At 34.0% G+C, this 14,409-nt stretch overlaps 1 protein-coding gene across 3 annotated transcripts in view; it reads left to right on the top strand.

Annotated features, from left to right (window-relative positions):
* The window catches only part of PPP1R1C (protein phosphatase 1 regulatory inhibitor subunit 1C), a 177,337-nt gene extending 163,176 nt beyond the window's left edge, over positions 1-14,161 (top strand). For all 3 annotated transcript variants that reach the window (XM_074302950.1, XM_074302952.1, XM_074302951.1), the window contains one exon: positions 13,681-14,161. In XM_074302950.1, coding sequence (XP_074159051.1) covers positions 13,681-13,769 — 89 coding nt within the window. In that variant the 3' untranslated portion in view covers positions 13,770-14,161. The remainder of the gene's footprint in view (positions 1-13,680) is intronic.
* Positions 14,162-14,409: the final 248 nt, after the last annotated feature.

Below are 14,409 nucleotides of genomic sequence, written 5' to 3'. Positions count from 1 at the left end.
GAATATCTATAAATGCTCCATCTAGCTTTCCAAAAAGTGTAAATCTGAACCTATGATCCATGATTTAGATACATTCCCATTTAAATAGTATTTTCTAAAGTCTTTAACACACTTTGAATATAGTATTTCAGTTGAGTCTTACAGCAACTCAATAAGATAGGTTTTATGTATAACATTGCAATTTTATGAATGAAAAACCTGCATTTCATAGTCATTGTCTTGCTTATTTAATCACCAGATTGTTAATGACAGAGGTGGGATTTCCATTCATGTCTTTCTGGCCTTAAATCTAGTACTCTAACCATAGCATGAAGCTTTTACAAGTGAGTTGAATGCATAGAACCCCCTTCAGGACTGTCCAGAGGGGCTTATCTATGAGAGGAATTGTCCTCCCAAAGATATTACTCACATGCTTTGTAACAGCAGAGGGAAGAAAGGTAGGTGGTAGAGTAATGCCTCTCATATCCTGAATCTTTTAAATAATATCACTGATTTTGAAACTTACTTGTAGTAGTTTGATCATAGTTTATATGGATACTGGTAACTAAGATAATAAAAATAAATAAATAAATAAAGTCAAACAACTCTGATGAACGTTCTTCCAGTAGGAATATGTCATTTGGATTCCATTTTACTTTCAATATGCTACTGACCCAATCTCCCTTCTCAGAGGAAGTAATAGAGAAACAATTTGTGAACAGAAGAAATATAAATAGTCCAAAAAAATAAAAAATAAAAAGTAGAAAAATTCAAAACAAATTTACACTGTCAGTAACTTTCAGGATAAGTAAATAAATAAAGTACTGTCTTCATCCCTACATATGCATGGAAGAGTGTGATCATTGGGCTTGAGACTCAAAATGCAAATAGAACCAGAGAATTTTTGTAGAGCTGAAATACACAAGTTTCACTCTCCCATTTTATAGATCAGTATATCATAAGATGATAGGATTCAAATCTGTACCTCAAGGATCATTCAAATATGAGGGAACTGGGATAATGAGAGATAAAGTGACTTCTAAAGAGACACTATTTTTAGACCTCTTAGCTATGTAATGCTGGAGAAACCAAGGCAAGGCAGAGACTAGAAGTTTTAAATATTTTAATAGTGGAGAATTTGGGTTGGTGGCTGAATAGGATCCATGTTAGATCCCCCAGTCAGCTGAATGGGACTCTTGTCTCAAAGCATCCAGCAACATGCAAGTAATTCCAGAGACTTTTATAGGGCTTCAATAATTGGGAAACAAAGGTGGGGGGGCGGGAGGTAGGGGGAGGGGGCAGAGTATTGGGTGAATGGAAATTCTAGGAAGGATCATAATTCAATTCTGAAAGGTTGGGGTAAGGAGGAAGGATCATAAATTCCGATAAGGTGGTTGAGCAGGATTCAGAAAGTCTGGGTCTGGAAAGATAGAAGCTATAATCTAGGTATTGGAGATAAACCATCTGGAGTTTTATGACTCTTTGGAGTGCCAGAGTAGCCAGAGCTCCACAGCCTAATTATCTCAGTCCTAATGGTCAGGAAGCGGGGGGGGGGGGGGGGGGGGGAGGTTGCCACCACGGAAACCAAGGCAGAATAATTCAGGAAAACTGAGGTATTATAATGCAGGGAAACTGAGGAATAACAGCTAGACCTTTTATTCACCCCAAATAACAAAATTTGGAGTTTGAGAGATAGCCTAAGTATTTGTGGAGTAATGAATATGTAGGTGGATATGTAGGATAACTCCAGTGGGGTTAGGGAAGGAAAATAGGGTTGAGAGAAAAGTGCCACAATTTCCGAACCCTGAGAGCTCTCAATGGACAACTCCTATAGAAGTGAGAGATGGAAGGCATTCTATTAACTTAGCTCATGATTTGAGCCTCTTATCTAACAAGGATAGGCTAAGATCTTCTAAATGATTCAATGGGAATATAAATTTTATTATTATTATTTATTGATTTTTAAAAAAAAGTCTAAAATATAAAAAGGCCACCTTGAAGGCCCCTCTCATATAGATATTGTTTATATGTATGCTAATATAAGTTGACTATATATGTGACTATAAAATAAGTTGGTTCAATCATCCATTAAATTGAATATATGGATCTATGATCTCTTTCCAATGGTGAAAATTGTGACTATCTATGCCTTCTCATCATGTATGATTCTTGTCCTTGTTCTTTCACAGCCACTCCAGAAAAGATTTACCTAATGAGATGGAAACCTTTCTTTGAGCCTACTTACATAAATTCTCAATTTGTAATGTTTCAGGTTTTAAAATAATTATTCCATTCTGCTTTACCTCAAATTCTCCCATGAAAACTATGGTCACAGACACAAAAAAAAGTCTTAAGCCAACTTTCAGATTAGGTCATTTTTTTTTCATTCTTCTCTGCATTACCTCTTTGCCTAGGCACTCATTACAGAAATCTTTTTTTTTTTTTTTTTTTTTTACCTGAGGGTCCTGTCTGGCTTTGGAAATCACTTTGTTTCTCTACACCTCTTAGCTATGTAATGCTAAGTTTATCCATCTGTGAAATAAGGAAGTCAAAATAGATAAAGTTTCTTTTAGCTCTAAAATTATGCGAATCCATGACTCTCTCTTTCCTTCGTTCTTTTTTTCTCAATAGTATTTTATTTTTCCACATAAAAGTTTCCAACATTCATTTCTGTAAGATTTTGTGTTTCAAACTTTTCTCCCTCCCTCCTTTATCTCCCTCATGCCTAAGACAGCAAACAATCTGATATAGGTTAAACATGTATACTCCTTTTAAATATGTTTACATATTTGTCATGTTGTACAAGAAAATCAAACCAAAAGAGAAAAAATGAGAAAGAAAAAGCAAATAAACAAAAAGGTGAAAATACTATATTTTGATTCTCATTCAGTTTCCATAGATAGAACTTTGTAGATGCAGATAGTATTTTGTATCCTAAATCTATTGGAATTGTCCTTGATGACTCCATTTTTGAAAGGAGCCAAGTCCATAACAATTGATCATCACATGATCTTGCTGTTATTGTGTAGTGTTCTCATAGCTCTGCTTACTTCACTCAGCATCAGTTTTTGTATGTCTTTCTGGGATTTTCTAAAATCAGCTTGTTCATCATTTTTTTAAAGAACAATAATATTTCATTACATTCATATTTTATAATTTATTCATTTCCCAACTGATAATTCCCTGCCACTACAAAAATAGCTGTAATAAATTTTTGCAAATGTGGTTTCTTTTCCCTCTTTTTATGATCTTTTTGAGATACAGATTCATTAGTAATACTGCTGTCTCAAAGTATATATGCAGTTTTATAGCCCTTTGGGCACAGATATTTTCACACCTCTACCAACAATGCATTAGTGTCCCAGTTTTCCCACATCCCCTTCAACATTTATCTTGATCTTTTTCTGTCATCTTAGCCAATCTGATAGATGTGAATTATCTTCATTTGCATTTGACTGAGTTCTTTGTGTTTTAGAAATGAGGTCTTTGTCAGAAATGCTGAATATAAAAATTGTTTCTTAATTTTCTGTTTCCCTTCTAATCTCGACTACATTAGTTTCATTTGTGCAAAACCTTTTTAAATTAATTTACTCAAAATTACTCATTTTTCATTTCATAATGCTCTCTTATTCTTCTTTGGTCATAATTCCTTTCTTCTCCACAGATCTGACATTGGACTATCCATTGCTCTACAAATTTGCTTATGTTATCACTTTTATGTCTAAATCATGAACCAATTTTGACTTTATTTTAGTATAGAGTGTGAGATGCTAATCAATGCTTAGTTTCTGCCATAATATTGTTTTAATTTTCCCAGCAATTTTTGTCAGATAATGAATTCTTATTCCAGAAGTGGGGGTCTTTGGGTTTATTAAATAGATTTCTAAAATAATTGACTATTGTGTCTTGTGGGCCTAACCTGATCCACTATTCTACTTCTATGCCAGTAAAAAATGGTTTTGATGACCATGGCCATTCCCTTCTAGAGAGAGAACTATGGAGATTGAATATGGATCAAAACCGTAGTATTTTCACCATGTTATTGTTGTTGTTTGCATGTTTTTTTTTCCTTTCTCATATTTTTCCCTTTTGATCTGATTATTCTTGCATGGCATGATAAATATGGGAATATGCTTAGAAGAATGTTTAACATATATTGGATTGCTCATGTCTTGGGTGGGTGAGAGGAGAAGAGAGGGAGAAATAATTGAAACACAAGTTTTTGCCAAGGTGAATGTTGAAAACTATCTTTTGCATGTATTTGGAAAAAGTAAAACACTATTGAAAAATTTAAAAATAAATAAACTGATGGGAAAAAAAAAAAAAAAAAAACTAAGGAAGTTAGCCAAAAGGCAATGGGAGGAGGGAGAAAGAGTGCATTTCCTGTTTTGTTTTGTTTTACTTTGGGAAAGGGAATCCTTTGATAGAAAGTTAAAAAGACATGATCTTTACTTCATGGAGCTTACTCTGTACTAGGGGTGAGCTACTGTTCTGAAACAGAAATTTGCATAAATTAGCACACTCAGAACAGTCAAAGATAACTGCCCCTTAATGATAGATAATATATAAAGAGTAATATTTCACACAAATTACCTTTGGTCCTGAAACTTCTTGGTATATTCACTGGTCGAGTCTACTCTGGAGAATGTTACAGTGGTCTCAAATTAGATATCTAAGCATACAACTATACAGATTGTCAAGAACAGCAACAACAAAGTGCTTTTAAAATATTTTTATTTACATAAAATATTTTTAAAAATTTACTTTATAATCTGTTGGCACACTTTTTTCTAAACTCTCTTCATACATGATTCTGTCAGATTTTCTCATGCCTTTCAGAATTCTTTATGTAAAGTCAATTTTATGAAATGTGGATTTATATAAAGTGAGAACTTTCTGTGTTTTCTTTAAAGCTATTTCAAAATACAAACACAAGTTACCCAATCAAAAACTAATTATTAAATGTCTTACAACTTCATTATGTAAACCTCTTTAGAACTTAAAGAATTTGCTACAGATTTCCTGCTCTCAAACTCTATAATAATATACCACTTGATATAGATGAACTCCAAGCAGCAAACTATATTGCATGGAAGAAACAAAGATCAGAATCTATTAAATTGAGAAGGGATAATTTAACTGAGAAAATTATGTCTAAAGAATTTTGCCTCACTGTATGTGTTTAAATGAATATTACTCTCACAAAGACATTAACTAGTGTGGGAGTTAGACTATCTAGTAGGAAATACACTTAGCTATAAATGTAGAAGTGTAGGTTGATTTGAACACTTGTGCCATTAATATTTAATTCCTATCTGTTGCCATATTAGTTATGATCTATGACTTAAGAAATAATAACATAGGCATTACCAAGCCTCATGAGATAAATTTTGGCCAATTATAGTTTCATTATTACATAATTTACCTGGTCTGGAAGGCCTAGAACAAAAATAGCATAGGGTTTATAGCTTGGAAATTAGATATCTGCTTACAATGGGGGCTCTTAAACATCATTATTTTTTTATATTATCTTAGTAGAAATCTTCTAAGAATCCCAAGATATTTTGGGGTAGGTTTTTCTGGGAATCATTAATCATTTTTCTATACAAATACAAGAAAAGCAAGAAAATATGCATATGATATCAAGACAGCTAAGGCCTGGAATAAGCCTAAGACTCCTAAAAATGGTAATGAAAACCAAAAAAAAAAAAAAAAAAAAAAAAAAAAAAAAGTTTTTTAAAAAGCTATCCTTGTGAGGAGAGCCAAGTTTGAAAGACACAGATGTACAATGAGCTCCTACTCCTGTCCACCAACACACAAACACACACACACACACACACACATATGTGAACAAACACACAGACACACAGATACACACAATCCCTCCAAATAAGTCAAAAGCTCACTAGACAAAATCCTGATTTAAAAAACAAGAAAAAATCACAGTGAGTCGTTTTTCCAGCTCAGGTTGCCATTGAGAGGCAGAATTCTGAAGTCACTGGGGAAGGAGTCAAGTTAGGAGTATACCTGCAGTGAATTCTAGGACACAATGCTATGAACAGGGCAATAAGAAGTCCCTGATACAAAATAGAGGATGATAAACTGTTTTAGGGTATCAGACTGGTGCCAACTGACATCTCTGTTGCTCACCAACATCTTTGGTAGATATCCCAGAATGATGAATCATATCCTGTCTACTAAGCAAGGAGCAAATCCAGAAACATGAAGTAGCTATGTGGCTTAGACCCCAATAATCTACAAATGAGACCCCAGGCTCTTAATTCTACCATAGAGCTCAGTCTGAAGGTATAGAGGCATAATTAATTCAGGAATTTCACACTAAATGGAAGCCCTAGTGCTATTGCTCTGAAGAGATTTCCAGGTGGCTGTTAATGATTCAGAAGTGGTCTACTTGAACTCTAAATGATACAAGTTACAAAATCTGTTGTTCACACCCAAACCCAGGTCAGAATTTGCAAGCTCAACCAGGGATGCAGAAATCAGATTTTATCCTTAATTAGACTATTTTGGGAACACTAAAACCTGCAGGTGCCCAGTATTAGTGATTCCTCAAGAGCCTGAAATAGCAGAGTTTCTAATATTTCAAGAAATTGGCAGCAGGACCAGCCCAGGCATTCATTGCAGAAGTGTATAGAGCCTAACCATAACTAATATAAAGTCAGAAGTCAGGAAGTAGGCTAGAAGAATGAACAGCTAAACAGACAAAGGAACTCCATTATAAAAAGCTATTATGATGACAGTCACATTGACAGAAACCTAGAAGAAGAAAATTATTACAAAACATTGACAAAGCCACAAATAAAAACATCTGACTAGGATGTCTGGAATAGCTAAAACAAGAATTAAGAAAAAATGCTTTTAAAAAAAAAATAAGGGAATTGAGAACACTAGAAAAAAGTATTCAGAAAGAAATGTTATTGAAGAAAGATTAGAAAGGTAATCAAAGCTTGGTAGTCCAAGCTGCTATCTCCCTGAAAATTAGAATGAGTTCTTTAGATAACAATTCATATTAAAACTAAGTCAAAATATTGAAGGAAAAAAAGAGAAAATGTAAATATCTCAGCAAAACCAACTGACCAGGAAACACATCAAGGAGAAAATTTAAGAGTCTTTGAATTATATAAAGATATGACCCTTCCCCCTCACAGAAATTGTAAACATCATATTTCAAGAAATCATAAAAAACCAGAGAATGAAATGGAAATAGAATACATTGCTCACTTCTTAAAGAAAAAAAAAAAAAAAAAAAAAAAAAACTAAAAATGAAAACTTCCAAGATAGTCCCTAGCAGCTACCATTATCAGGAGCAGAGAGTTTGTAATACTTGATACAGATTAACAAACAAGAATAAATTATATAACAAAATTGAGTATGACTCTATAGGTAAAAAAAAATGAAACAAAGGATATCTAAGCATTCTGGATGAAAAGATCAGAGCCATATAGAAATTTTTAATAAAAACAAAGGAGTTAAATATAAAAAGATAAATATAAATAAGCAAGGACAATTGACTGAACAAGGATAAAAGTCAGGTAGGAGGATAAAATTCAGGTAGGTCGATAAAACTCAATGCCTGGAGTCAGGAAGATGTCTTCTTGAGTTCTAATCTGACTTCAAAATAGCTGAGTGACACTGGATAGGCTATTTAACTCTATTTGCTTGAATCTTCTCATCTGTAAAATGAGCTAGAAAAGGAAATGGAAAACCAATCTAGTTTTTTGCCAAGAACATCCCAAATGGGGTCACAAAGAGTCACACACAACTGAAAAAAGATTGAATGGCAACTGAACAATTGAAATGATTGAACAAAGATAAATGAAACCATTTATTATTCTAATTATAATATGGGGAGATGATATGTGTGTATCTTCGGAACCCTATCATTATCAGGGGTCATAGAAGGAGTCTAATTAGACAAAAGAAGGCCTGAGATTAATTCTGTTATGTTCTGATCTTAAAAGAAGAATGAAAAAGAAGAGGAAGAGGAACACATAAAGCATAAAGCACACAATTGTCTCACTTAATTGAACCATATAAGCAGAAATCTATACAAACTAGAAGTGTGAAGAATGACTTAAATTGGTCAAAAGAGGGAAGAGCACACATAAAAACATACACACATATGCACATGCACATACAGAGTTGGGCATAGAAAGCAGAGAGAAGTGTGATATAATAATTACTTCTATTATATTTAACACCTACTCTGAACAAAACACTGCTAAGCTCTTTATAATTTTTATCTCATTTGATCCACACAACAGTCTTTTGATCTAGTGCTATTATTAAACTGTTTTTACATTTAAGGAAACTAAATGAGGAAGAGGTTAAGTGGCTTCCCAAAGGTCACATACTTAGTTAGAACCTGAGGCCAGATTTAAAATCAGATCTTCCTAATTCCAATTCCAACTTGCTATTCATTATACCACCTACCTGTCTAAGAGAAAAGGTAGATTAAGAAAAAAATTTAGTCCTAAGTAAAACAAACTTCAAGGATGTGCAAAAATACTTATATCTCTTTTTGTGATAGCAAAGAATGGAGATTTAAAGAGGTACTCATTAATTAGGAATGTCTGGACAAGTTGTGTTACATTAAATATGATAGAATACCATTGTGCTGTAAGAAATGATGAAAGATAATTCCAATGAAACATGGGAAGATTTGTATGAACTGATGTAGAGTGAAGTGTGCAAACCGGGAAAGGAATTTATACAAGACAACAATATAGTAAAGAAAAACAACTGAAAGATTTAGGATTAGCATGATGACCAATGATTTTAAAAGAATCATGGTAAAATATGCTTAATATCTCTTAACAGAGAGGTATAAAACTAGGGTACACAAGGAGATGTACACACACACATACACGCACACACACACACACACGCTTTTGTTTTTTTTTAATGGGGAGAGGAATACTGAGAGGAAGAGACAGGAGATTTTGATTGAAAAAATGATAATCAATTTGATTTTTTAACAGCTATCTTTGGAGCTAGGAAATGATAGCCCCTTTACTTAGGAAAGATGACATAATGCCATCTTTCCTAACAGAGGTGACAGAGAAAGCTGAGGTATAAAACTAATTTCTTTTGGTTTTCTTCAACAAGAAAACTTCAAGCAGCAATAGAACAGTAATCCACTAATAAAAGATAAATGCTTTGCCAAGTGTGATTGTTGAATGATCTAAAAAATTTTTTCAAGTAATATGTATCTGTTGTGTCTTTACTAGGGTATCATTTAAAGCAGGGTTTCTTAAACAGTTTTTATTTATGACCCCTTTTCACTGTAGAAATTTTTGTGACTCTGGGTATATAGGTATATAAAATAGGTGTACAAATCAAACATTCACTGATAGTAAATCATAATTTTATGAACCCCACATTCAGTTATTAGACCCATATGAGATTGTGACCCACAATTTAAGACACTGAGACCTAAAGTATCTACTAAAATATATTATGTTTGGTTGACTAGCTAGTTTGTTAATGGAAAAGCCATCTTTTTGGCCAAGTTAAAAGCAATTGGATAGAAAAAACCTTGACACTTAGATAGGGAAGGTACCTTCAAAATCATGGATTTCAAGCCTCTCATTTTTACAGATGAGGAAATTAAGATCTCTAGAGGTGAAGTCATTTGTCCAAGGTAGTAAGTGCAACATTGAATACAGATCCTTTCACTAAATTGCTCTTCCATTGTGCCAGTCTGCTGCTTCTGTTTTATTTGAAACAATTTATTTTTGCTTGTCATACCTTCTCTACCCTGTCTGGTACTTTTGTATAGGAGATTTTCAACTAAGTACAGAATTGGACTAGATTGTTTCTGATGTTCCATTTACCTCTGAGATTTTACAGTTCTCTTAAAATTGTAGAAAAGAAGATTGGAAGGAGTAATAGTTATCTTCAAATATCATATCACAACTCCCATTTACGTTTTGAGGGTTTAGAAAGATTTTCCTCACAATAATTGTCAGGAAGTTGGTGAAAGTATTATCTACCTTTAGAAGGTGAAAGAATGTGAAGAACAAGGAGTCTAGAGCTATCAGGTCAAGAATTAGACATCTGGGTCTTAACTCTTCACTTTTGACTCCAAGACCAAAGTGTTTGCCATTCTTCTCTGCTGAAGAAAGGAAAGTCTATTTGTGGCTCTGAATGGCTTAACTAGCAGCAATCAGGAGAAATTACAATCATATTTTGATTAGGGAAAGTGACATGATGTTAATAGAGAAAAAAAAGCTGAAGTAGGAAACTAATTTGTTTTAGTCTTCTTCAACAAAGGAAATAATTTTCAAACTTCAAAATAGAGCAAATATCAATCCATTAATAATAGTTATATATTTTGCCAGATGTGATTGGTGAACAACAAAAGAACTAAATACTTTCAACTAGTCTGCATCTCATCCACTTGCTGTTATTGTTGTTTCTTGTCCTTATTTCTCAAAAAGAACCATGACATCAGGGAGGTAATGCCATGACAAGCAAGTGAATTGGATTTAGAGGAGGGAGTTTTGGACAAGGACACCGACCTCACTTTTCCTTCCAGAACTATCTGAGTGCAGTGGCCAGATATAGATCAGGACGGATGGAGATGACTCTGGATACAGTGGGAGATCATGCCTTTTTTAAGCTAACGTCTTCAACAGGCCCCATTCATTCAACAATTAAGGCTAGGTAGCAACTGAGGCAAATAATCTCCTATTTCACAGTCAAAAGAAAAAGCTAAATAAATAAAGCTGGAAGGGGAAGACCCTCAGAATTTCTGGCCAAACAGAAATGACTGCTAGTTACATTCAATCTGAAGCAATCAGGGCCAAGCAATGACCAAATGGGGTTTGGTCTGGAATCTATTTGTATGAGAATCCCAGTGGTTTTGCTTTAAGGCATAGTTCTTAAGAAAGAAATCTAGCCAATATCCCCCAAGATATCTTGGGAGGGTTCAAATTTGGGAGTTAGCTTTAAAGGTTAGGGTTTCTTATCTTACAGTGCTAATGAAATAATACGACCTATTTCCTCCCTAGATTAAAGATGATGTAATGACCTGTCAACCAAAAAGGAAGCATGACCTGAAAAGTCCTCTAATGGAAAGTCTCCTAAGAAATAAGTGGATCTGCCACTATTATTGTTGTTACTATCACTATAATGGCGGTATTTTAAATTCTAAAATTCACTTCTTCTTTCCAGTGCCCTAAGTAATGTAATTTCCAAAGTCATGAAGTCAATTTTCTTCCTTAATAGCAAATACAGGTTTCAGCAAATGTTCTGTATGTAGCCTAAAAGTGGGTCCCCTGACCCTGGATCTCTCCAGGGCTCTCTTCTCTTTCTTCCTTCTGTTATTTTACTTGGCAATTTCATCAACAACCATGGATTCAATGAACATATCAGTGCTAATGATTCTTATTATCCAGCCACAACTTTCAGAGTCACATCTCCGATTATCTATTAGACATCTCAAACTAAATGTCCTAAAGGTATCTCAAACTCACTATGTCCAAAACTGAGCTCATTTTCTTTGACCCAAACTCTTCCTATATCCCAAACTATTACTATTACTAGTTACTATTATTATTAAGTAATATAGTAATTACTATTACTATTAAGTTTTACTTATTATTACTATAACTATTAAGAACATCAGTATCCTCTCCAAGTGTCTCAGGCCTAAAAGCTAAGTCATCTTTAAATCCTCATTCTTTCTTCACTTCAACCCTTATATTCATTGTTGCCAATTTCTATCAAATTTATTCTTGAAACCTCTCTTGTGTGCTTCTTTTTATCAACTTTGGCATTGCCATCATTGTATAGACCCTGATCACCTCATGCCTTGATTATTGGAATAGCTTGCTGGTTGGTCTCCTGACATAAAATCTCTCCCTACTCTAGTCCATCCTTCACTTAGTTGTCATATGAATCCTCCTAAAACATTTATCTGACCATGTAATATTATTATTCAATAAATTCTAGTGACTATCACTATCAGGATGAAATAGAAATTTGTTTGGCATACAAAGCCTTTTGAAACCTAACTCCCTTCTGCCTTTCCAGTTTTCTTATTCTCCACTCCTCCATCATGTAACCAATGACACTTTCTTCTTGGTTTTTTGGGGGGGTGTTTAGGACAACTAGCACCTCTGGGATGAGGAATTGCTGAGCTCTCTTTCAAGGTTGCTCATTTACCTTTGACACCTATCCATCACCCAACTCTCTTTTGGGGGTCCAAAAAGTTGAAGCATGAATGGTAAATCACCCCAGTAAAAGTGCCTCTGCAGATAATCTAAACCAAGTTGAGAGTAACCAACAGAAATTAAATCCTTCTGTCAGCCACTGAAAATGCCAAGGTCATCTACCATTTCCCTGGCTATCATCCAGTTATCTAGACTTTTTTCTTGCCACTGGACTTATAGAAGTCTCATAGAAGACTTTGGAAGAGAGAGTAAAGCTGATGACTGCACAACTCTGACCCATTTAAATCCAATTCACATGCAAGTCAAGACATCACAGTGATGTCATCAGTTCTCTTGGAAAATGAAGACAGCAACTGTGCTAGTTGCCTATATTTGTAGATATTCTCTTTTCTTGGATTTCTTAATTATACAGTGAAACTGGGCTCTAGCATTTCTTCATGTGGTGATTCCAATTGAGGAGCATTTGAGTAGTAATTCTAAAATTAGCATCTCCATTTTCTCAGATTTTTAGATTTATTTCATGTAGCATTTTCATGGATTAAATATTATCATCATATATTTGGGATTGAGATTAGAAATTTTCCATCTCTGTGGCCCAAAGGAATAATCAAAAAAGTAATCAACATGTATTTACCAAGTGTCTACTATATGTCAAGGCTTGTATTAAGAAGAATAGGACAAATAATGAAACTATCCTTTCTTGCCATGAGTTTACATTTTAGTGAGGGAGACAAGAAGTGCATATAAAAATTTACATAAAATAAATAGAATGTGACCAAATATGTGTGTATACAAAATAGATAAATACAAGGTAGTTTGGAAGGAAGGACACTAGCATTTGGAGGTCAGTTCAGTCTAGTTTATAAGTTCTACTTTAGATTACATGTCAAAAACATTTTGATAGAGATATAAATATAAATCAGTCATGGAGAAATACTCAATTCTTTGCAACTCAATAGTCCAGTCTGTGAATTTAGTTGCATAAAGAATGCCAACAATTATGACACTTTTGTTGTTTATGAGTTATGGGGATGGTACCCTTTTAAATATTTCATGATGTTAATTTCCAAGAGTTTCAAATACTCTTGTGCAAATAGGGTGCAGGAATGCCAGTAGAAATCCTGGATCTGAGCTGAATAACCTCTTAGTGTTACAATAGAAGTCTGTCAGCTGGGGCTATAGGTAACAGGTTTTTAATAAGCTGTGATGCAATTCTTAATGGAGAAGATTTATTTGTAAAAGATAGGTTGCTACTAATGGAAACTTGGCCCCCTGCTATTCTTTTGCTGTGTGAATTAAAAGGTTTATGTAAGACTACTTTGTTGAGATTCTTAGAGTTGAGAGGGAATAAAAACAAAACAATACCCAGAACTTTGAAAATATTCCACTTAATTTTTTTGTTTTCCCTCTTTCCACAAAGCAGCAGAACTTAACAGAAATAAATGTCACTTATAATTCCATTTTAAAAGTGCTTAAAATAAACATGTCTTTCTGCTTTCAGGGGTTAAACATATGAAAAACCAGAATGACTCAGCATTCCCAGAGGAAGAAGAAGGAGTAAATGAAAGAGAAGATCAGTGGGACCATTAATCGCAGAAATGAGGCAAGAAAGGTTCTTGTGAATAACTGAACTGCTAACCTTTCTGAATATCCCCTGGAACTCCATTGCTTGGCTTCAGGAAGTATTCTCCATCTTGGCACTCCATAATCATTCAGTAGTGTATCTTCAGGGAAGCACTCCACTGGATTCTAGAACCATGTACATCTTCTTCCATAGTACTTATTACCCAGGAATAAATATTTATTTTACAGTAATCTTTCTTTGTAATGATTTAGAAATGTCATTTGCAAACATGTTAGCAATCTAACTTTAATATTATCAGTGCTTAATTCCTAATGTCTTTGTTATGATTTGCATTAAAGGTCAACTGTAAATAGTCCCCTTCTAAAGCTACAAAATAAATACAAAATGCCTTTAGAAATGCCCATGTGTTTGAGTCAAACCTGGAGAAAAATGTTTAATGAAAGGTAAACATCTAAGTCAGGCAATACATTTATAGCATTTAAATATACAGTTTAGGTTTTAGCATGTGGCTCAAAATGATAATGCTGGCTCTAGTGAATCTTAAGACTACACTATATTAAGCTCTTGGTACTCCATATAAATACTTCTTTCTCTATGACTGGGCTTTAATGGTATTTAAAATAAACACTGGGTTCCTCATTTCTC

Source organism: Sminthopsis crassicaudata, chromosome 3 (genome assembly GCF_048593235.1).
Source record: "Sminthopsis crassicaudata isolate SCR6 chromosome 3, ASM4859323v1, whole genome shotgun sequence".
Lineage (NCBI taxonomy): Eukaryota > Metazoa > Chordata > Mammalia > Dasyuromorphia > Dasyuridae > Sminthopsis > Sminthopsis crassicaudata.
Note: the sequence above shows the minus strand (reverse complement) of the source record. Positions and strands in the feature narration are given on the sequence as shown.